General features: G+C 37.6%; 1 protein-coding gene across 1 annotated transcript in view; it reads left to right on the top strand.

The window, feature by feature from the left end:
• The window catches only part of Tpr (translocated promoter region, nuclear basket protein), a 59,427-nt gene that overhangs the window by 27,877 nt on the left and 6,881 nt on the right, over positions 1–24,669 (top strand). Inside the window, exons 24-46 of the mRNA XM_050162926.1 lie at positions 584–736; positions 1,114–1,230; positions 1,527–1,730; positions 1,853–2,037; positions 2,761–2,908; positions 5,574–5,711; positions 5,823–5,954; positions 7,142–7,272; positions 7,979–8,189; positions 9,445–9,588; positions 9,777–9,975; positions 10,936–11,141; positions 11,342–11,403; positions 12,148–12,356; positions 13,747–14,019; positions 14,914–15,062; positions 15,611–15,694; positions 18,194–18,388; positions 19,454–19,585; positions 19,826–19,916; positions 21,398–21,582; positions 23,008–23,076; positions 23,156–23,250. Of these exons, the coding sequence (XP_050018883.1) occupies positions 584–736; positions 1,114–1,230; positions 1,527–1,730; positions 1,853–2,037; positions 2,761–2,908; positions 5,574–5,711; positions 5,823–5,954; positions 7,142–7,272; positions 7,979–8,189; positions 9,445–9,588; positions 9,777–9,975; positions 10,936–11,141; positions 11,342–11,403; positions 12,148–12,356; positions 13,747–14,019; positions 14,914–15,062; positions 15,611–15,694; positions 18,194–18,388; positions 19,454–19,585; positions 19,826–19,916; positions 21,398–21,582; positions 23,008–23,076; positions 23,156–23,250 (3,512 nt within the window). The remainder of the gene's footprint in view (positions 1–583; positions 737–1,113; positions 1,231–1,526; positions 1,731–1,852; positions 2,038–2,760; positions 2,909–5,573; positions 5,712–5,822; positions 5,955–7,141; positions 7,273–7,978; positions 8,190–9,444; positions 9,589–9,776; positions 9,976–10,935; positions 11,142–11,341; positions 11,404–12,147; positions 12,357–13,746; positions 14,020–14,913; positions 15,063–15,610; positions 15,695–18,193; positions 18,389–19,453; positions 19,586–19,825; positions 19,917–21,397; positions 21,583–23,007; positions 23,077–23,155; positions 23,251–24,669) is intronic.

Below are 24,669 nucleotides of genomic sequence, written 5' to 3'. Positions count from 1 at the left end.
ACCTGTGAGTAGAGGCATGTGGGTAATCTCATGACAGGTCAGGTGGGCACCTGTGAGTAGAGAGGCATGTAGATAATCAAAGGCAGGAAATAGGTGAGGCTTGACAGGCTCAGAGAGTCTTCAGGTAAATATGTTAAATTATGTCTGTGAGCCCTGGTAGGATCATTGGTTCATAATGTGTCATAGTTAGAAATTTTTCTTCAAAGGTTAATGTAGATTGAGGCTACATTGCTGTGGAGGCTATAACAATAAGGTCACCATTTTAGAAAGTTCTTTTGTAAATGGCATCAATGGATATCACTGTGTAAGGACAATATCTTTTAATGAGAGACCAAGTAGATATGGGCAAATGTATATGAAGCTGGACAGGAAAATAAGAGATTTGGATGTCAAAACTAAAAAGAATAGGTTGAAAGAGAACTTATGCTTCTAAATTTATATGGCATATCTGCTTGGCTAATTGGCATTTTATGGGTTCTGTTAGTATAAGACAAATTATAACTTTAGTTTGGTTCCAGTTAGGTTGAAAAAAATTACATATGATTTTTAATCCCTTTTGTTTCTTACTGGTTATATGATGAAGGTGACTGAGGAAGTACATAAAAACATTGAAGTTCGTTTAAAAGAATCAGCAGAGTTTCAGAATCAGTTGGAGAAAAAGTTGATGGAAGTAGAGAAGGAGAAGCAAGAGCTTCAGGATGACAAAAGAAAAGCCATCGAAAGCATGGAGCAGCAAGTGAGTTCACTGGGATCTATAGTAGCTTTCTTCCCTAAAAGTTTGAATTCTCTTTACTAGTGCATAAATTATACTTTGGCTTATTTCAGTAGAAAATTGGTTGAATGCATACCCATCAATTTTAATTTTATATTCCTGTTCTGTGTATCTGGATAAACTTCCTTTTGAAAATTTTAGACAGTTGCTTATCAGTGCTATCTTTTAAGAAGCTCTGCCTCAGATTTTTTATACTGGTAGGCAGAGCAGTAATATGGATTAGTAAAAACTAGAGTATGTCAGATTATAGTTGTGTTCAGTTTATTTAATTGGATAGTTGGACATTTTTCTTAAGTATTTCCAAGTTTGTTGTTAATTCTGACTTTCTCTCGTTTGTTTAGTTATCTGAATTGAAGAAGACACTGTCTAGTGTTCAGAATGAAGTACAAGAAGCTCTGCAAAGGGCAAGCACGGCTTTAAGTAATGAACAGCAAGCCAGGCGTGACTGCCAGGAACAAGTGAGTGTTCTCCTAATGCTTCTGAGCAGTGAGCTTCAGCCTCTGTTTGGATTCCAGCTTCTATGTAAAATGCCAGACACATGAAACCCCAGTGCTGCGGGAGGTGGAAGGATGCTGACCAGCAGACAGGGTGCAGTGAAAGACCCCGCCTGGGAGAGCTAAGGTGGAGAGTTCTAGAGCAGGACAACTAAGTCCTCTGGCTTTCACAAGTGTGCATACACAGAAAAATACATTGTGTGTGAAAGTTTTAACTTGGTGGATTTTAATCTGTGTTGATGGGGGATTGTTAATTACAGGCTAAAATAGCCGTGGAAGCGCAGAATAAGTATGAGAGGGAATTGATGCTACATGCTGCTGATGTTGAAGCTCTGCAAGCTGCCAAGGAACAAGTTTCAAAAATGGCATCAGTCCGTCAGCATTTGGAAGAAACAGCTCAGAAAGCAGAATCACAGCTGTTGGCATGTAAAGCATCTTGGGAAGAACGAGAGAGAGTGGTGAAGGTACTGTTGCAGATTACAGTGGAATGCTTGGGAGAAATGAAAATTTCTGTTGATTTTTGGTTTTCTGGCTTTTGTTTTTCTATACACTTGGGAAACCATAATCATGGACTCTTGGCTTGTAGGATGAAGTTTCCAAGAGTGTGTCTCGCTGTGAAGATCTAGAGAAACAAAACAGACTACTTCATGATCAAATCGAAAAATTAAGTAATAAGGTGGTTGCCTCTATGAAGGAGGTTGTGCAAACACCATTGAATGTCTCTCTCAATGAAGAAGGAAAATCTCAAGAACAGATTTTAGAAATTCTTAGGTAAGTCAAGTTCATTCTTAATGTGGTTCCACAGTAAGACAATAAATGCAACATTGTAAAAGTCATTCTGCCTTAATTGGCCAAGTAGCCTAGTGGTCCCTGGGGCGGTGGTGGTATATTCCTTTAATCCCAGTACTCAGGAGGCAGAGGCAGGGGAATCTCTGTGAGTTTGGGGCCAGCCTGGTCTACAGAGTGAGTTCTAGGACAGCTAAGACTGTCTTGAAAAACCAAAAGCAAAGAAAAAATAGAAGAAAGGACAGTTAGATGTCTCATGTCATTTTAAAGAGATATTCTTTGTCTCCCTAACCCCAGCTCCTTCCTCTCAAGGGTTGGAAATGATTACAGATGTGTGCCACTGTGCATAACCTAACAGCAGTGTATTTTGGTTTTGTCATATTGTACCTTTGTTTGTCTGCATGCTCTCGCCACACAGTATTCATGTTGAAATAGAGTGACTTTACGGAGCTGGTCTTCTCCTTCCACCTTTGTAGGGTTCCAGAGTTCTGAGATTAGCATAAGTGCTTTTACTTTCTGAGCTATTTTGCAGGCCCAGGATAATATTTTTCTAATGCTCCTGTCTAGCCTCATAACTAAAAACTAATCTATCTTTGAAATATGAAAATAACTATTAAAGTGAATGCTTTTTGTCATCTTAATAATTGCCCAAGTTTTACAATGCTAAATATTTAGCATTCTAAAATTTCAATATTTGTATTCTTGTAGGTTTATACGGCGGGAAAAAGAAATTGCTGAAACTAAGTTTGAGGTGGCTCAGGTTGAGAGTCTGCGCTATCGACAAAGAGTTGAACTTTTAGAACGGGAGTTGCAAGAACTTCAGGATAGCTTGAATGCAGAAAGGGAGAAGGTGCAGGTATGTACATGCACTAAGCTTGAAAGAAGCTCATTTTTTTATTTCCACCATGTTGCAGAAATTTAATTCAATGTCAGCATTCGGCTTAACCTTGCAAATTCATTTAACATGTACTCATTCGTTATGCCTAGTGTGTGGTAGTTAGAGGCTCTGTGCCTGCTGTCTGACCACTTCCATAGGATTAGCTCTGTGTGCTGTTCATTGCTCAGCTTCCCTGGACTTTGTCACCTTATCTGTAACATGTAGGCGACGACTATAAGGACTGAGATGATGTGCACAAAGCCTTTAGACTATAGTGTATGGTGTGTAAATTCCAACTTTCTATTCTATTGCAGCTGCTATTTATCAATACCTTGAGAGTCCTTCTAGTATAGATTGAAACTACTATAGGATATTTTTTTTCAGCAAATAAGAAAAAGAAAAACCAGAGAATGGGAAAGAAAGTGTTGCAGTCAGATGTCTGGTAGTAGCAAGCTCTCTTTTTTAACTCACGATACCTCCCAGCACCTTACTGCTGAGTTTGCTCATTATGAGGAGATCTACTAATGCACCCCGTATGTAGAAGGAAAGAAACTAACTGGCCTGTGCTCTTTCCTGGAGAAATAAAAAACAAAACCCATGTAAGTAGTTAACATGGCTTCTAAGAAGAAACCATTGACTAGGGGAAAATGGGTAATTAGATTTATAAGACTTAAAGTCTCTAGCAGAAGTTGAAAGAAAGAGAATTGCATCTGACTTGAAAATACAATTCAGATTTAATTGCTGTCCCACCATGGAAATATTAGGTCCTTTGTTTCAAGGAGTTTAACCCTGGGAAGACAGAGTAGATGGGTTATCTCTTAAGATTTATTTAATCTAAGCCTTCTCTATTTTCTCTGCTAATGAGCATTCACTGAAAGCTCAGCTTGTGAACATGTTCACAGGGGAAGCCAACTCTGAGAAATAGTAAGAAAAACCAAGAAGTTAACACACATTATGTCAAAAGTAATATGCAAGCATGATCAGAACCCAAGTGCTAAAGTGGAGGCAGAGACAGATGGATTCTGGAGTTCATTGGCCGGCCGGCCTAGATGAGATGCAGGTTCAGTGAGAGACCTTGTTTCTAACCATAAAGTAGAGAATAGTGAAGGAAGACGTAAGTCAGCCTCTCTCCTCTAAGTGCACCTACACAAACACATGAATATGTCCAAACATAAATTAATAACCTTTGCAGATTGCATGCAGTGGAAGAAAACACTTCACATTGTTGAAAGCTACTAGAATAAAATAACCAAATGATTGGAGACTTCTGAGCAACAGAGGAGAAGGGGGAAAGCCGAGAATCTAAATAACATTACTTAAGAGCTCATACCAAAGTACAAGAAAAATGCAGAAAGATAAAGCAGTGTTTTTCCTGTGCTTCACTGCCACGGACCGTCCCTCTCGGAGACCACTATCCACGGGAGACCAGGGTGAAGGATAGGATAGTCAGGATACGATGCAAGGGAAATGACAGACAGACACACTGTGTAGTGAAAATCTGCTGCAACTTTACTTCTGCAAAGCTTCAGTTTTTGTACAAAACAGATCAAAGAACTTGGCAGGTGCATTACATCACCCCACTCAGGGTTCCAGACATAAATCAAGATTAAGCATAACCAAAATAGAGCTTCTTCTACGTGCTCCTTTCTATGTGTTCCCCCTTCCGTGCTCAAGATGTTGGCAAGGACTTTTAGTTTTGTTTTGTCTTTTAGAATTCTGTCTCACACCATTATTTACTTTCTACCGTGGGAGACTAGTTCTCAGGATCCTGTGTTTAGCTTTTCATCTATATAGTTTTTATTCTTTGCTCCATATCTCCTAATAGTTTTCTCATTTTCTCATGATAGTTCCTATACCAATATATTAAAACTAGTCTCATGTTATCAATAATTTCCTTTCTTTCCTTCTTACTATAAAGACTCCAGGGCTTCTGAGATCTAGCTAATCTTTCCATAAAGGGGAATTTTCTCTAACTCTCCTTTTCTCTCTAAATCTGATTCACTATGACGATTCCCTCATAACATATCAACTTTAGCCGCTTCTGTTTCATAAATAATAAAGTTTCCCAGGCTCATGTGGCATGGGGCATACTTCAGTTCCTCAAGGACTGCTTTATTGAACAGTGGAGCCGAGCCAAGGACGTACTTTGATCTCCTGGTAAGTGGGCAGCTGTGAACAGGAAAATTGAGAAATACAGAGAAAGATCAGGCAAGGTGTCAGGAGTGCTCGCTCTCAAGGCCATCTCCAGATACGAGATTTGCCTATGGCATCAGGACCTATCTTGACCACTGATTGCCAGGGGACCGCCTGGGGCTTCACTCCAGGAAGCTCTAACCCCAATCCTTCAGCAGGCAAAAGCCAGCGCAGAGGCATTTTGTCACTACACGGCAGTCACTGCTGTGGACGTGGCACTTCTCTGTTGGCAGCGTTTGCAGTGTCGTTGTAGTCTGTCTGTAAATCTATTACATTCATTAAACTGGTTTGAAATTAACGCATGTCTTAGAAAAGTAAACCTGCATGTTTTTAAAGATTTGGTTAAGGTTGAAATTGAAATCCTCTGTACTTGGTTATTTGGAAAGAATTGGAACTGGTAGGAAAAAGATGGCTCTTTGAATGTGGTTGTTGACCTGTGTGTCTGTTTTAGGTAACTGCAAAAACAATGGCTCAACATGAAGAATTGATGAAGAAAACTGAAACAATGAATGTAGTCATGGAGACCAATAAGATGCTAAGAGAAGAAAAGGAAAGGCTTGAACAGAACCTGCAACAAATGCAAGCGAAGGTTTGTGTCTTCCCAGTCAAGAGCAGAAGCTATTATTATTATTTATAATATAAATGAATTAACATTGGTTATTTTAAAAAAAAAAAAAAGACTAACTGGAGCTATTTTCAGGTGAGGAAACTGGAGTTAGATATTTTGCCTTTACAAGAAGCCAATGCTGAGCTAAGTGAGAAAAGCGGTATGCTGCAGGCAGAGAAGAAGCTCCTAGAAGAGGATGTCAAGCGTTGGAAGGCTCGGAACCAGGTAAGTACAGTTAGTCATTTACTGTCATAGAAATGATTTTATATAATACAGGAAAATTTAGAGAAGTAAAAATACTGGTGAAAATTGTATTTATTAGAAACCTAACACACACAAGTACATGGCATATTAGGACTCACGTCTTTAAAAATTCACTTATGCTTTGCTCATTATTTAATCTCTTGTCAGTCTAAGTAGCCAAGCTTTAACTTTATTTCTAAGATACTTTATTGGAACATACATGTATATTTTATTGAGGCACATGTAGAAAACTTGTTCAATAGACCTTTGAGAATCAGACCATACAGTATATTACGTTCAGTGAGAAGTCAGCCTTGCAAATCCTTGTTATGTGGCTTGTGTCTTAACCACTCTGGACTACAGTTTTCCTCATTTGCAAAATGTGAATGTTAAAACATCAATCTGGTTACAAAAATTAAATAGTAACTGCAGTTTCTCTGGTACCCAGAATATGGTGTAGAATAGTAAACATTTAGTAATACAGAAAGAATATTTTATAATTTCAGAGCACTATTCCTCATTTTGCTCTTACCAGACAAACAATGAGAAAAGTCATGAAAGGAAGTTGAGCTAACCAGACCTAGGATCATTTTTGTTAGGTTTGCCTGACTTTCATGGTTAGTGGGATAAGTTACATTTAGAATGTTTAGACTATAAAACATGTTTTTCTTCATAAATATTACTTCAGTGAAATTAGTTATATAATATTAAAAGCTTTTATAGATAGGCCAGTGAGGTGGTGAATTAATTACTATGAGGCCTAAAGACCTGAATTTGATCCTCAGAACCTATGTGGCAGATGGTGAGAAGTAACTTTTATAAGTTGACTTCTGACTTCCACATGTGTGTCATTGCATGTACACACACATGCGTGCATACACAGTAAAAGAATGAAAATGTTAAAAGAAAAAAGAAACATTTAAGACTCATTGACATTCATTTATAGCTCTGAAAAAATGATGAACAGTTAATAACATTCAATGTTTTCTTGCCCTTCTGTCTTGTCTAGATTTTGCTGTCCTAACTAAAGCTTTGAACTGACTGTTTGGTACTTGATTACTTTGCATGTGATGTGGTTAATGGAAATAATTAGATATTTTGCCATTTTATTATAGCACTTTTTGTTTGTAAAACCTGACAAAGCAAAGTATGCATGTCTGTTATTCTAGCATCTGGTAAATCAGCAGAAAGATCCAGATACAGAAGAATATCGAAAGCTTCTTTCTGAAAAGGAAATTCATACTAAGAGAATTCAGCAGCTAAATGAAGAAGTTGGAAGACTTAAGGCTGAAATTGCAAGGTATTAGGAATACAAGTTTTAAAATATATATAATGGAGGCATTTTCCGTGTATAACCCAGCCTGGGCCGGAATTACAGGTGTCTACCACTACAACTGGATCTAGTGAAAATTCAAGTTTACTTCAATTTTTAATGTTTTCTTTACTCCAATCAATATTCATGTTTAATATAAGAGATACTATTTCTTTAAGAAAACAAAAATTCAGAAAACTTGATTGTATACTTATAGAGAGTTAGTATTAGCTGCTGCTCTTATTAGAAAGTTCAGCTCATGACATCATATACAGGAGGGCACCTACTTAGAGCATTGCCAAATGTGTATCGAGAAGAACATGTGACAAAAATTGTGTAGACTTTAAGACCAACCTTGCAGGAAGCTTGGATAGCATCTGACCCATAGAGTCCTCAGTCACGCAGCTCTAGTGAAGCCGAGTGGCATCACTTGATGACGTTGAAATCATGTTGCTTGACTACTTAGTGCAGTGTCTTAACTTCAAAACAGGTATTAGACCTGTGAAATAAGGTCTCTTAAAGGGCTAAATTCATGAAGTAATTATCTTTGAAGTGAGGGTAGTTTTTAATTAGAAAGCTATTATTAAAGCAGTATAGTAGAAACTTTTAAGTTGAAATCCTTTAAAATTTACAAAACATTTTATATATTTAGTTCATCTAAGAATTCTCTTTTCCTGCTATTTTTTTTTCAAAGATCAAATGCATCGTTGACTAACAACCAAAACTTAATCCAGAGTCTGAAGGAAGATTTAAACAAAGTACGAAGTGAAAAGGAAAATATTCAGAAAGATTTAGATGCCAAAATAATTGATATACAGGAAAAAGTCAAAACAATCACTCAAGTCAAGAAAATTGGACGCAGGTACAAGACTCAGTATGAAGAACTTAAAGCACAGCAGGACAAGGTATTTTGAGTAAATGTGATTCCCTCCCTCCCCCTGACAGTTACTGGGTTTTAGAGTCTAATCTCAGAGAAACTTACAGTGCTACATTTATTATTTACCTTCTCACTTTGTATCCCAAACTAGCCTAGAACTACTGAGCCTCCTGTCACTGCTCCTTGAGTATCGGGGTTCCAGGTGTTCACTACCACACCTGGCCGAAAGATTAGTTACATAATATAGCGATCATTATAAAGTGAGAACAAACAAAATTATAGGTGCTGAGTGATTTTTGTTGTTTTGTTTTGTTTGTTGACAGAATCTCTTCCATGTAGCTCCTGTAACTCTTTATAGACCAGGCTGGCTTCTAACTCCCAGAGATCCACCTGCTGCTGCCTCCCAAGTGCTGGTATTAAAAGCATGCACTACCATATCCAGCCTTATTTTTCATATTTCTAGTACTACTTCTTTGCAAAACTGATTTCAGAACCGTGGTAGTTACCTTTTCTCGTTCTTGTTACCCCGTAGTGTCATATCTAGGGAATACAGTCCACCACTGCTAGGAGGCATGACTATGACTGGAAAGTGCTGCCTGCTGCATGAAGCAGAGAAGGGGGAGTGAGTTCCAGCTCACATGGCTTTCCTCCTTTTTCCTTTTCTATTTAATCCAGAGTGGCAACCATAGAACAGGCTGTGTCTTTCCCCCCTACAGTTAATTCTTTCTGGGAAAAAAAAAAAAAAAACCCTTACAGGTTCACCCAAAGGTGTACACATCAAAGTCTTAGGTGTTTAGTATCATAATCAAGTCAACAGTCCAAAATTAACCATTTTAGTAGCTCATTGTTAAGTTATGAATGAACAAAGTGATAGTTTTTACAACTAATACGATTTTATACTATTTTAAACAAAGTTGTTTAAAATGTTTTAATTCTTTTTTCTATTTGTTAGCACTTTAGTGTGCTTTTCTTGATGTGGAAGATAAGTTTCCAAAGAAGGTGCATCATTTGCCCATGCTCTTGTGTCTGTGTCGCTCTTTTCCATTTGACTCATCATCAGGGGGCTATGTTGGGTACCAGAAGTCTGTCTACAGTGCATCGTCTCTAACATCTACCTATGGAGGACCATAACAAATTTTCTCGTTTTGAACATTAAAATTGCTCTGTAGAAACTCACCTTTGAGTGCTCTTATAAGTTATCTTGTACAGTTGGGATTGTCTCTTTAAACTTATAGCAACAGAATCACTAAGTGACAATGCTTTCTTACTACTCATCATCTTAGGCCATGGAGACTTCCACTCAGTCCTCTGGAGACCATCAGGAGCAGCACATCTCCATCCAGGAAATGCAGGAGCTCAAAGATAACCTCTGCCAATCCGAAACAAAGACAAAGTCACTCGAGGGTCAAGTAGAGAATCTGCAGAAGGTATGATTGTGGAGGCAGTGGAAGGCCAGTGTTCCTAATTCTCTCCTCCGTACGCCTTAATAATATGCTTAAACACCCCTGCTCCTTCCCATGTGGGACCTTTAGAAGTGTCCTGGTACTTTATAAGGTACATACCTCGTATGTACTGATGTGATTGTGTTACATGATATTTCTTTTTCCTTGAAAAGACATTATCTGAAAAAGAAACAGAAGCAAGAAATCTCCAGGAACAAACAGTGCAACTTCAATCTGAACTGTCGCGCCTTCGTCAGGACCTTCAGGATAGAACTACACAGGAGGAGCAGCTCCGACAGCAAATAACTGAAAAGGATGAAAAGACAAGGAAGGCAATTGTAGCAGCAAAATCAAAAATTGCACACTTAGCTGGTAATTTCATGTATATGCTACGATTTGATTTGCACACTAAACCCATTCAGGACAGGCGTAAGATTAAATGTAAAAGAGAAGCCAATATTGTAAATTTGTAAATTTATTAGATTTACTTAACTTTTTAAGACTAAGTTTTTAATTTATATGTATAGTTGTTTGCTTGTGTGCATGCACGTGTGTACTGCCTATGTGTCTGGTACCCACAGAGGCCAAAGGAGGTGTTAGATATACTGGTACTGGAGTTTGGTTGTAAGCTACCAGTGGGTGTTGGGAACAAACATAGCTTTCCTACAAGAACGGCCAGTGCTCTTAACTGAACCATCTTTCCAGCAGCAGAAATTTAATTTTCAAACGATATGTTTATTGTGTATATGATATGTGTATTGTGTATATGAAGCAGTAATTAGCTTGGAGTACTGCTCTTTTTTTTTTCCCAAGACAGTTTCTAAGATTATTTCACAGCAACTTCATAAAAAACTTACTGATCTTTTTAGGTCTTGAGACAGGGTTTCTTTGTGTAACAGCCTTTGTGTAAGAGCTGTTCTAGAACTTGCTCTATAGACCAGGCCGGCCTCAAACACATAGGGATATGCCTGCGTCTGCCTCCCTCATGCTGGGATTAAAGGTGTCCTCCACTACACGTGGCTTCACTATCTGTTTTTTTATGTATACTATAGACTGTGATGTGAATACTTTATAATTTCTAATAATATATATATAAGTAAACTTGCTAAAGTTAATTTATATTAATCTACATTTTTTGATGTTTTAGGATAATTTACCTAATTATTATGAAATAAGTCTATATTAATAATAAACATGGATATGTTTAGAAGTTTGCTCATTGAAATAAGTCTTATCAAAATTAATACATAGTATAATACAGATTCTAATACTAACTACACGCAGTGTAAATGCGTAATGTTTCTGATAATTATAATTATGTGCTTATTTTAGGTGTAAAAGATCAGTTAACTAAAGAAAATGAAGAGCTTAAACAAAGGAATGGAGCTTTAGATCAACAGAAGGATGAACTGGATGTCCGAATGACTGCTCTTAAGTCCCAGTATGAAGGTCGGATTAGTCGCTTAGAAAGAGAGCTCAGAGAGCATCAAGAGAGACACCTTGAGCAGAGAGATGAACCTCAGGAACCCACTAATAAGGTGACCAGCTAGTTCAGCATGCATGACAAGCCACTTCTTAAAATTTTATTTGGAAGTACTGGTTATTCAGGAGTCTTTGTTAGAGGGAATCTGGACTAAAAGCACTGTATACAATCAGTTGATTATAGTGAGTCTGGTATCTTTGTTCGGTGAACTTGAGGGTACAGGAAGCACAGATGTCAATTCTTTTTTTCTTACAGCCTCCAGAACAGCAGAGACAGATCACACTGAAAACTACTCCAGCTTCCGGTGAAAGAGGAATGTGAGTCTTACTTCTTCTGTGGTCTGGCTTCCAAGTGCAGAAGCAGTTGTCATGTTCTTGTCAACTCTTGTTTTCATTATTTTCATTCCTGAGTGTAGAGCTGCAGTGACCAGAATCACCTTGCGGCTTAGTCTGCTTCTGCCTGTGATGTCTCATGAAAAGCATAAAAGTCTAGGCTGGGGCTGGAGAGATGGATGGCTCAGCAGTGTAGAGCACTGGCTGCTCTTTGAGAGGGCCCAGACTTGCATATCATCTCACAACCACCCAGAACTCTAGTTCCAGGGGCTCCAACACATCTAGCCTCTGGACACCAGGCACACACATGGTAATAGACATTTACCCAGGAAAGAACTGGGTTGAGACTTAGAGTCAGTAACTCAACATTTGGGTGTTTTGTTGTTGTTTATTGGCAGCTTATACTACTGTGAAATAGTCTCTATAACTTTTAAACTTAAATTCAAAACCTTTTTACTGAATGTTATCAGATTTTATGGCTGACAAATAGAAAGCAATATTGAATCTTTAAACTACTAATTTTAAACCTATCGAGTTTATTCAAAACAGTGTTCAGAAGAATAGTAAGATTTGAACTGTGTTAAGGTAATACCTACTGAACACTCATTGTAAAAAGTTTGTGCCTTGACTTACAGAATATAGTGTGTGTGTGTGTGTGTGTGTGTGTATTTTATAAGGGATCTTATACCTGAGTTTTGTGACATTCTTGTATTTTTTTTCCCCATTAAGTGCCAGCACATCAGACCCACCAACAGCCAATATCAAGCCAACTCCTGTTGTTTCTACTCCAAGTAAAGTGACAGCAGCAGCAATGGCTGGGAATAAGTCAACACCCAGGGCAAGTATCCGCCCAATGGTTACACCTGCAACTGTCACAAACCCAACTACTACCCCAACCGCAACCGTAATGCCCACCACACAGGTGGAATCACAGGAAGGTGAGTGAAATGACACATCTGATTGGGGATTGGCTTCTTGCATTGATTTTTTTTTTTTTTTTTGAGAGCATAAGAGTAGCTGTAAGGATAAATGAAGCATATAAATGTTGAGTCAGACATCATAATAAAAGTAGTTTTGTTTGAAATATATACTTCCCAGGATATTTGTGCTTGATTATCAGACTTATTGTTTGTTTATTTTTGAGTACAGTCTGGTCTCCAACTCATGATCCTTTTACCTCATCATCTGAAGTAGCTGGATTACAATAATGTGCCATCATGGATGCCTAAGATACTTATTATAAATCCAGTAAATTTATTTCCACTCTTCTGCTTTGCTTTGTTTTTAAGCTGACAAAGAGGGAAAATATATTCCTATAGATACTTACTTAGCTTTCTGGAACTAGATGTTCCCTTCTAAAGGCTAAGAAACTCAACTCTGAAAAACCGTAATCTAAAATTGCACTTCAGACCAAGTATCGCTCTTGCTGAAATTACCTGCCCTTTTGATGCTCTCTCCACTCTGTTCCCATTGCAGTTATAGTAATTAAATTATTGTCTTTGATTTGATTTTACACATGATTTTTTAATCCTCTAGATTGAGAGTCTCAAAGTAGAGTCACATTTTCTTTTATTGTTCAATCTCTTTCCTTGGTCCCAAATTAGATGTTCAATAAAAGATTTGCAAAATCTAAGCTGCCTTGACATGTTAGAATTGAGTCAATTTTTACAAGTACCTGAAAATATCCCATTCAGAAATAGAGGAAGGCAGACATCTTGAGTTCAAGAACAAACCAAAGTTCTAGCGTGGGACCATGTGCCCAAACAGTATACGATGTAAGCACTCCGAAAACAAAGAATGTATCCATTCAGTTCTTTCCAGTAAACAATAGATTCCAATTAAACTTTGGCTTTTTAGAGATAGGAACCTTGTTTTGTTTGGTTTTTCATGTGGTTCTTAGGATCAAACCCAGGCCCTTACACATGTTGCACAAGCACTGTACCATTCAGCTCTTTTCCTATCCCCAGTCTTCATGCTGGTATCATGATGCCATTTAAGAACAAAGTGATGCTTTAAAATTACTGACCATTTTTAGCTTCTTAATCTTAATGTCATCTGGGTATACTTTTATTGGACCAACAGATACAAGAAAAGTTTCAAATATACATTTAATTTAGCCAGCAATTATTACATGCTACTGTGCTAGTCTCATGGGCAGTACAGTACAAAATACTTAACTTTTTTCACAATATTTTTATGCAGTAAGTGGTTAAGACATATACAAAAAGTAGAGAATACAATGTATACCAAAGAATAGGGTAAGATAATGACTCAGCTTTGTTAAGGGTAGAAGGCTTACTTACTAAATATTACAATTGTTTTTTTCAGCTATGCAGTCAGAAGGGCCAGTGGAACATGTTCCAGTATTTGGAAGTGCAAGTGGATCTGTTCGTTCTACTAGTCCTAATGTTCAGCCCTCCATTTCTCAGCCCATCCTAACTGTACAGCAGCAAACACAGGCTACAGCTTTTGTGCAACCCACTCAACAGAGTCACCCTCAGATTGAGCCTGCAAATCAAGAGTTGTCGCCAAACATAGTTGAGGTGGTACAAAGTTCACCAGTTGAGCGGCCGTCTACTTCCACAGCTGTATTTGGCACTGGTAAGATTTAGTTTTAACTTTTTTTTTTTTTTTATGTTTTTGTTTTGGGGAGGTTTTTTTTCTTTGGTTTTGGGTTTTTGTTTTGTTTAGGGTTTTGTTTGTTTGTTTGTTTGTTTGTTTTTTGTCTGTGTATGTTCTGTATGCCTGATGTCCACAAAGGTCAAAGGGGGGGCATCTTATCCCCCGGACCTGGAGTGACAGACACTTGTGAGCTCCCATGTGGGTGTTTGGGTTCTTAACTGCTAAGCCATCTTCCAGACTGGTATGATTCATTTTAAGAATGAAGCTGGAATAGATCTATGTACCTAGACACAACACATGCCTTGATTATTTCCTATAACTGTTTGTTTTCTATCTAGTGTTATTGTGAAGAAAGCAAATTTTTTATTTGGTTTTAATCATTGGACCAATAGAAACAAGAACAGTTTCAAATATACATTTGATTTAGTTAAAAACTTGCTATATCTATTGTAATAATTTAAGTTATTAGAAAATAGTCACAATATGTATTATATCTAAGAAATACTTTTAACATTCATATTTACTGTTACATTTCAGTTAGTTTTTATCATTATGTAAAAGTTTCTCTCATCTCCCAGATTTTTTGGGCTCTGTTTAGTGATTAAAAAAAATAGCCAACATATTATACGTAACTTAACATGAATCCTGAAAACTAAAGTTGTTCATTTTACACATGGTATAATCTTTTAATTAGTTCTGGGTTTGATAGAAATTGTGTAAGCCTTGTAAACAGCAGTTAATTATCAGTACAGTCACACAGTGAATCGGATGTGTTACACAAGTTTGATAATTTTAGGACTATTTCTAATGTTATTTTTGTCTAAATGAAGTTGCCATGCTCTGATTTGAGGTTTAAATTGTATAATCTGAAAGTTTCAGCGACCCCAAGTTCCTCCTTGCCAAAACGCACTCGGGAGGAGGAGGAGGACAGCACCGTAGAAGCGGCAGACCAGGTCTCTGATGACACAGTGGAAATGCCTCTCCCAAAGAAGCTGAAGACAGTCACGCCCGTGGGAACTGAGGTCTGTGGCATTCTTTCTGTGTATCATCATTGCACCAGTGGAGCTGAGGGTTAGCTGTCAGTCCTAACCAACGACTCTTGGGGTCATAATGCATTATCTGTGAAGTTTTCACTGACAACTAAGGTATTTTGCCATTGCCAGTTGTTTTATAGTCTTTGCATATATATCTTTTCACGAATTTCTTCCCATTTTAACAAAAATCAGAAACAAATTGAATTCTGTTTTTATGAAGAAGTTTACTCATTGACATTCTGCACTCTTACTTGCCATGTTTTTCTAAGATTAAGTTTAGCCAAAATTATGTTTCTTTTCATTGATAGACTGTGATGAATTTAAGTTGTATGCCAAACACTAACAATACTGATTGTTACTTGTAAGTATTAATGCTCTTAAAGAAGTATGTTGTTTAAGTATATTTTTATATAAATGGTATTTCTGGCATGGCTTCATAAGATTGTTGATTTAACTTTTTATAGAAAAACTGGTTAAATGGGTGACGATTGATCTAGCTTACTGATACAATAAAAAAATCATCTATTATGATTTAGGAAGAAGTTATTGCAGAAGAGAGTACTGACGGAGAGGTAGAAGCTCAAGTTTATAATCAGGATTCTCAAGATTCCATTGGAGAAGTGAGTAAAAACATACTTAAATAAATTAATAAAGTTGACTTTGACCTTTTGAAACTCTTTGGGTTTTTTAATTTGTTCTGTTTTTTGAGGCAGGTTTTCACTATGGCTAGCCTCAAACTCAGACAGTCCTGTTCAGCCCTCCAAGTGCTGGAATTACAGGCACATGTTGCCTGCTCTTGCAACTTGTACTTCAAAACTGGTCTTTATTTTTGTTTGTGTTTTTTTGTTGTTGTTATTGTTGGAGACAGGCTTTCTCTAGCTCTCCAGCTGTCCTGGAACTAGCTCTGTAGACTTGGCTGGCCTTAAACTCAGAGATCTGCCTGCCATTGGCTCCCGAGTGCCGGGACCAAAGAAGTGCCACCAAGTCCAGTAAAACTGGTTTTCTGTTTTTAATGAGATATGCTAGAACTACTAGAAACAGTGCAGTTTTTTATTGTTTTGCTTCTGGAAGTATGCTTTGCACAAAGTAACATTTAAGAATGTTTCTGTTCATATAAGTAAAGATTTTTCCAGGCAAGGTATTATTTCCAATAATTATTACTCTATCACTAGGTCTGCCTAGCTCCACCTGTTAGAAGCTGTGTGCCTGAGTGTGTTTTAACTCTTAATTGCTCTACATGAGAAAATTAATACATTTTAAGGACTGTAGGGTGTCTAAACTCCCTCATAGTCAAGAGGAGTATCCATGTCATTAATATTAACACAGAGTAATCTTTTAGCTGTTACTATAGTGTTAGTCAAACAAATTTATGATTATTAGCTAACATAATGCCAAGGTAAGTTGTAGAGCCAGGTTCATACAACTTTGGACTTGGGAATTGAACCCACGCTGTAGTTCCCTCCTATTCTGTTAAGCTTGCAAGAGTACTTTCTCTCTGAATAAACTTTCAGGTTCATGTTACTGTGAAACTGATTACAAGTTTAGCTTATGAGAAACATTAATGTTCTAAGTTAATTTTGCCGTTTTTCTCTGATTTACAAATGTAAAAGCAAGTCCATGTTATATGTACTGTAGAATACTGTAAATGGCATCTCGTGTATTTTGGACTGTCATATTTAATGAAACTAGAAACATGACATAAAGTGTAGGCTTCTTTTTTATTGCCATCCTTGGTTAAATCAACCTCAGATCTTCTATGTAGCTGTTTCTTAAAAATGTCAAATTGTTATGACTCAAACGTACCATTAACTTCTCCTTAAATATTGCTTTTTCTTACGTAAGCCAGTTACGTTGGGAACACTTAATTACACTACAACTTACTCAGTTTTTCCCTAATATGGTATATGTAATTTTCCATGAATTTCTTTAGTTATAGATGCTATTGGCGTATATGAAAAATAGATTTTTGGTGAGCGCTTAAGCCAAAGGGTACATCTTTAATGTCACAAATTTTTGTTAACACAAGTTTATTTTGATAGGGAACAAAATGTGGAAAATAATTGAGCAAAAAATTGTTTTAGTATCTAGCATATACTGAGTGTCCCTTACCCAAAATACTTAGTTCCACAGCATTTCAAACAGACTTTGGAGTAATCGTCTAGAGACCAGCTGAGAGTCTCACTTTGGACCACTGTCCTGTCGTTTCTTAATGTCTGTTGTGTTTCTTCATCTGTAGAGTGCAGCTGTAATTCTTACAAGGAGTTCCTGTGCTAAGCACTTTGGGTGCCTTGACTGACTTACTGAGCAGAATCCTCCCCAGCCTCCTCAGTTGTCCTGCTCGTTTTTAGAGGATGCTCTTTAGAGTGCAGAACTTTGTTCTGTGCTGATCTTAGTAACATTGAGACTAATAGGTATAACCGTCTATACTTATTTTTCAGTTTTCATTTTAATTAAAATATAATTGCATTTACTTGCCCCTAACCGTCTATACTTATTTTTCAGTTTTCATTTTAATTAAAATATAATTGCATTTACTTGCCCCATTCCGTTCCTTTCTTTAGCCCCTCCCAAGTCTCTTCCCTCTAACTCCTTCCGTGTGCCTCCTCCACTCTCAAATTGATAGCCTCCGCTTCCCCAGTTTCCATTATTATACATATGGATGTATGTACGGAGACATGCATATATAAATACCTAAATACAGCCTGAATCCCGTTTTTGAGGTTTTTTTTTGTGTATATATAACTTCAGGATTTTTGTGTATATTGGGCAACCAGTTGTGGGCTCATCGTGGGATAGGCTAACTCTTTCAGCTGTCATCAGTTGCCTGTAGTTTCTTGTCCCAAATGTGTAACCCCATGAGATATTCTTTTGTTTATTTACTTATTTATTACTATATATGCCTATTTCCTAACTTTCTCCCACTTTAACCCCACTTCTTTCAAGTGTTATGCTCAGAAATGTGTATTTCAGTGTTTCAAGGAATAATCAGTGTGGTTGGGGTAAAGTTGGTTTTTTGTTTTGTTGTTGCTGCTGCTGTTTTTAAAACAATAGAACTATTTTATTCAGTGTGTATCCAGATTATTTCTAGTTTGGCTAAAACACCTTTTTAACTTTTAAAGGGAGTCACCCAAGGAGATTATACACCTATGGAAGACAGTGAAGAAACGTCACAATCTCTACAAATCGATCTTGGACCACTTCAGTCAGATCAGCAAACTACTTCTTCCCAGGATGGTCAAGGCAAAGGAGATGATGTAATTGTAATTGACAGTGATGATGAAGAAGATGATGAAGAAAATGATGGAGAACATGAAGTGAGTTTAGTATGGAAAAGCTTCAGTGTTTATCAGCTTTCCTTCCGCCCTCATTCTTTAAACTTCCCCAGTGCATTGTGCGCGTGGCCCCAAGCTCTGTATCTTCTTCCGTCTGTGCTGGGTCAGTCACAGGGCTTCAAGTCTTTGGTGCTTCTAATACATCAGCTTGTGAGTTCTCATTCCCAGTCTGTTTCAGTTGGTTATCAGGTTTTCCATTTATATTGGTTAATTCAGGAGTGTGACATGTATTAAAAAAAAAAATCACAGAGCCAGCGATGGATAATCCATTTTTAATTTTTTTGTTTACCTTGTTTAAGGGAATTATTTTGTTACTTACTGGAGGTAGGATTTTAGTGTATAGCCTAGACCTGCTAGGAACTCCCCAAAATTCTCCTGCTTGTCTCCTGAGTGCTGGGATTATAGAAATGCATGGCCTCCGCAGCTTGTTTGTTTTGTAAACAGTTGCTGTGCCATTTAGAATTTGTTTCAAAGTTCATCTTCAGTCTTAGTAAATTAATGACTGTGGATCTAATGACACATACTGTTTCTGGAGATAAAAAGGAAAAAAAATAGGAGTTGGTAGTTGTTTTGTTTGTTTGTTTTTCCTCTTGGTACCCTGTACCCATTTCCAAAGTAAATAGGTCATCACCCATATGAGGTGAGTGTTAAGTAGAATTTGGTATTTTTTCCCGTTGAAATTGAGTTCTGTATTGGTGGTTTTCTTACTTTAGTTTTGTTTGTTAATAAAGCATGTTTTTAAAATTATTATAGTTTGATTTTATTCTTTAATTCTACTCATGTTTGGATATAAATAAAGTGAACCATTTGACACTTGGTAGACTCTTGCTATAGCCAATCTCATGGAAACAGCATTCAGAGTTGATCACTATTTAAATAATTCTGTAAGCTGTTTTAGTTTTTTTTCTTCCTTACTGTGAAGCTAAACCCATACAACTCTTGAAGCACTTCTATATCCTAATCAATGATAAGTCATTTAAAGTAGATATTCAGATGTGGAAAATGAGTAGGCCTACACTTTATTCACTCTTGGGCTTTTTCTTCTAGGATTATGAAGAAGATGAGGATGATGAGGATGATGATGAAGATGACACGGGGATGGGAGATGAGGGTGAAGATAGTAATGAAGGAACTGGTAGTGCAGATGGTAATGATGGATATGAAGCTGATGATGCTGAGGTAACTGGTTAGAGTTGTGACTGTTTCCTTAAAAGCTGTGCTTAGAAGGCTTGCTGTTTTCCTGTGATAGAGAAAAGCCTGTGTCACCAGGATAATAAAAGTCTTTATACCGTTGGAGTTCTGTTTGTTTGGCTTGCTTGGTTTGGTTTTCCTCTGGTTTGTTTGCTTGTAATCATTTGGTGTGGCTTTCTTTTTAAGCTGTTCATTTGATTTGCTTCAGTCATTCCATTTTGTTCTTAGGGTGGTGATGGGACTGACCCAGGTACAGAAACAGAAGAGAGTATGGGCGGAGCCGAAAGCAATCAGAGAGCTGCTGACTCTCAAAACAGCGGTAAGATCATTTTTTTTTTAATAGGCTGTTTCTGGTAGTAGTTTCTCGCAAGTTTCTGCCCTCATGATGTGTCCTATTAGATGTCATTATTGTATGACATTACTGTATGCCCATAAGAGTGAGACATCCTGGAATCTCTAATGTAGCACAGAGTCGTGTGTGTGTAAATGCATGTCTTTAATTATTATCACTAAGAAAAAATTAACTTTTTTTAGGAAGAGATATTCTTAGCCATTTTTCCCACATATATGTTCCATAAAACTTCTTTTGTGGGGAGGAGCTCTTTTTGTAATCAAGGAAAATTAAGCCTAGTAGTCTGAGTAAAATTAAGGGTATAGTTGAATTGACCCATTTCAAGTTATTTATGGGCCTGGAGAAATGGCTCAGTGATTAAGAGCACTCACTGCCCTTGAAGAGACAGGAAGTTCAGATCTCAGCACTCACGTGGAAGCTCACAGCAGCTCTAGCCACACTCTCTCCAGCCTCCATGGACACCAGGAGAGCATGTGGTGAACAGACATGCATGCGGGCAAAAAAACTCACACATACAGAATAAAAATAATTTCTCTTAAGTTACTACTCTTTTTTTTTTTTTAAGTTACTACTCTTGTGACTGTCTTTACTTATCCTGAATTCTTAAAATAAACTAAGTTTGAGTTAATAATCTGAATCACAAAAATGTGAAATGATTTAAATACCTCATAGATGCCAAATGTCAAAACAAGGTTCTGATTCTAGATCAGATATAAACTATTAATTCTCTGGTATCCTGCTTTCCATAGTGGGAGACATCAGAAGATCTAGACACCTGAGTTGAAATTTGCAGTTTAGGAGAACCAAAGTATAAGCATACCACACTAGGTGAGGCTTTTCCTTAGTTGACATGCAGTTTCTCTAGAAAAAGTTAAGTAATGTGTACACTTATTAAGAATAATATTGGGGGGGATTAAAAAATTAAAAAAAAAAGAATAATACTGGACTGGAGAAATGATCCTGTGGTTAAGAGTACATACTGCTCTTCCGGTGGACATGAGTTTGGTCCCCGTATTAGGTGGCATAGAGCCACCTGTAACTCATTCTCAAAGGATCCAGTGTTCTCTTCTAGCTTCCATAAGCATATACACGAACATACACAAATATACATATGCACACTTAAACATTAAGAAAAAAACAACATAAGCCAAAATTTAGTAAGTATTTGCATTGTCATATATTGGGATAGTGCTTAAGTCCATCTTTGAATTTTGAGGAGAGTGTACTTACTTGCGTGTTGTTTGCTCTGTTACTGACCCTGAGTGAGGCATAGAGGTACATGTCTATAATCCCAGCACTTGAAGGAAGGGAGACCAGGAGTTGATGGCCAGCCTCCTACATAGCAAGTTTGAAGTCAGTCTGGACTCTTGAGACTCTGTCTCAAATCCTTCAAGAACAACAAAGAAAAGATTAAGCCTGGTTTCTAAGCAGAGCTCTTTCTTCCGTAGGTGAGGGAAGCACAAGCGCAGCAGAGTCCTCTTTCTCTCAGGAGGCTGCTCGGGAGCAGCAGCCCACGTCGGCATCGGAGAGGCAGACCCCGCGAGCACCCCAGTCACCAAGACGCCCACCACATCCTCTTCCCCCACGCCTGACCATTCATGCTCCACCTCAGGAGTTGGGGCCACCAGTTCAGGTATTGACAGAAAACAACTTCTAAAAAAAGGCACTTTTGGTTTTTCGAGACAGGGTTTCTCTGTAGCTTTGGGGCTTGTCTGGAACTAGCTCTCGTAGACCAGGCTGATCTCAAACTCACAGAGATCTGCCTGCTTCTGCCTCCTGAGTGCTGGGATTGAAGGCCTGCACCAGTACCATCTGGCAAAAATGGCACCTTTTGAAATGGTCTTTTCCATTAGACAGATTCCGTCTGTCCTTTCTTCCTTCATTCCCTCCTTCCAGGTGTTACATGTACTTTTAATGTTTGGCATGCTGTAACATGGAACTAATCACCACTTTCTTTAAAATGTAACAGTTTACATTCACAAAGGAATTGACATTTGGAAACATGGCTTGCTAAAACGTGTGTGTGTGGTGCACAGATTTTTTTTTTAATTACTGTTCCACCTTTTTTCACATTTATAATTAAATATTTCCACTTAGTTGATTGATAACCCTATTATGTTGAGCATGGAATAGGTTTGGCCATGTCTTAGAAGCTCAGCAGGGAATACACAAAGGTTCCATCAAGTGAGCCTGGGTTTTACTCCTGACATGGGGAATATAGTGAGAACTATTATATATAAATCAGGCTATGTAAATTACATATAAATAAGAGTAGTGGAGGAACTGGAGAGATGGTTCAGTGGTTAAGAGCTCTACCTGCTCTTCCAAAGGTCCTGAATTTAATTCCCAGCAACCACATGGTGACTCATAACCATTCATAATGAGATCTGGTGCCCTCTTCTGGCATGCAGGTATACATACAGGCAGAACACTGTATACAAATAAATAAATAAATAAATCTTTATTTTTAAAAAAAAGCTTTGTAGAAAAAAAGTGTAGTGGAAATCAGGTGTATGACTTTAATCCCGCACTCAGGAGGCAGAGGCAGGCAGATCTCTGTGAGCTCAAGGTAAGCCTGGTCTACAAAGCCAATTGTAGGACCATCAGGGCTATACTGAAAAATCCTGTCTCAAAAGAAGAAAAAAGTAGTGAAAATTACCTCATATTTGAAAATACAAAGCCTAAAGGGATCATTTGTGATTGTCACAAAGCATTCAGTCTGTCAATTCAAGATTGTCTTATTACTGTGGAGTAATAAGCCAGTTTTTGTATAAGCTTTGATGGAAAAACATCACTTGTTAATACGTATTCAAGAAGATAGGGGCTAAGTGTGTGTGCGTGTTCAAATTAAATACTGGCGTGCCTTTTGGTTCCTATCTTTGTTAATATAATTTAAAATGTGTCACTGATATTTGTAATAGATAAATAGTAGCAACTTAGAGATGTCTTGTTTAATTACAAGTCTTCTGTAGTTACTTCATTGCCAGATTAATAAACTATGTCTTTGTTTTTTATTGCCTAATTCTTTAAAACAAATGTGATTCCTTCTCTAACACAGAGAATTCAGATGACCCGGAGGCAGTCTGTAGGTCGTGGACTTCAACTGACTCCAGGAATAGGTGGTATGGTTAGTATCTAGTCATCATGTTTGCATTAATCCACCTGTACATGGTTAGGCCCATTAAGTCCTGCATTCTTTGTTTCAGCAACAACACTTTTTTGATGATGAAGACAGAACAGTTCCGAGTACCCCGACTCTTGTGGTGCCGCATCGCACTGATGGCTTTGCTGAAGCCATTCAGTAAGTTGATGAAATGGGGATGTTGGTGACTCATCATCTGCTTTCTGTTTACCTCATAAATTGATTGTTTTTTTGGATATGCTGTTTGTAGAGTCCTACCCTACTGTCCGCTAGTCTGCACATGGAGTAGGAGGATCGTGAGGAAGTTTATATAGGGTGAATAAAATACATCTTCTAGTAAGAAAGCATGATAGTGCGTAAGAGTGTGGTCTTTGAGCCAGGTGGTGGCGCACGCCTTTAATCCCAGCATTTAAGAGGCAGAGGCAGGCAGATCTCTTGAGTTCGAGGACACCGTGGTCTACACAGCTGGTTCCAGGACAGGCGCCAAAGCTACGCAAAGAAACCCTGACTCAAACAACAACAAAAATCATGTGGTTTCTACTTCAGAATGCTCTGTTTAAAACCTCCCTTTAGGGGTTCCTCACAAGAGGAGATTCTTTGCTGTCCTTTCTTCTGATACTTCAGTTTGTGCTTACAGGTTTAGAATCTCCCCGACACACAGTAAATGCTGTGTAGTGCTGGTGGAGGTGTTTGTCATTGCGGTAGTCATGATAGATGGTGTATTGTAAAAGTTTAGGGTATGAGTAACCAGCTGTGCACTTGTCTGTCTAGGACAGTGACAGGGTGAGTGATGTTTGTTAGTACAAATGAAGTAATCCAAAAATTAATAAGGGAGGACATTAATTGAACCTTACAGTTTCTAATAATTAGCATTTCTGTGCATTATTTAAACCTTATAGGATAGATGGTATTGTTGCCTATGAGAACTAACTTAATACATTCCACGCCACACAGCCTAGTCCTCAATTTATGCACCAGTTCCAGTGTGAGCCTTTTGAAGAAAGAAATTTGGAGTTTAAATAGCAGTCAGCCTTTTGAGATTTGGGGCCAAATAAACAGGCTGAAAATTAGAAGCATAGTATAGGAGTTCTCAACATTCTTAGAGCAGGACTAGAGAGATGGCTCAGTGGTTAAGAGCACTGGTGGTTAAATCTTTAAAAAAGTTATTGTTAGAGCAGCTGTATAGAGATAGATTTGAAAACTAACCTGAAGGAAAGATTTTCGCTAAAAGTATGCTTTTGAGTAAAATTAAAATTTAACTCATATAATTACAGAGGTATAACCCATAAACATGTATAATTATGGGTAGCTAAAAAAAGAGTGGGAAAGAAATGAGACTGGGTTTTGTGTTTTGAATAGGCAATGGGATAGATGATATTGTTAGGATACAGGGAGAAAGTAACCTAGTCATCTAATGCTAGGGCTTTTCTAAATCTTAGAGCTAGATTTTGTGTACAATAGGCCAGGAAGTAACTTATACTACAAAACAGTGAAAACTGAAGCTAAAAAAAAACTGCTTGCTTGCTTCTTGTTCCATGTGTTTCAGACAAGTTCAAAAAAAAAAAAAAAATCAGTATA

The sequence above is a fragment of the Alexandromys fortis genome, unplaced genomic scaffold, assembly GCF_014885135.2.
Source record: "Alexandromys fortis isolate MF-2015 unplaced genomic scaffold, M_Fortis_MF-2015_v1.1 scaffold_126, whole genome shotgun sequence".
NCBI classification, from domain to species: Eukaryota; Metazoa; Chordata; class Mammalia; order Rodentia; family Cricetidae; genus Alexandromys; species Alexandromys fortis.
This window is presented reverse-complemented; position numbering and strand designations above follow the sequence as displayed.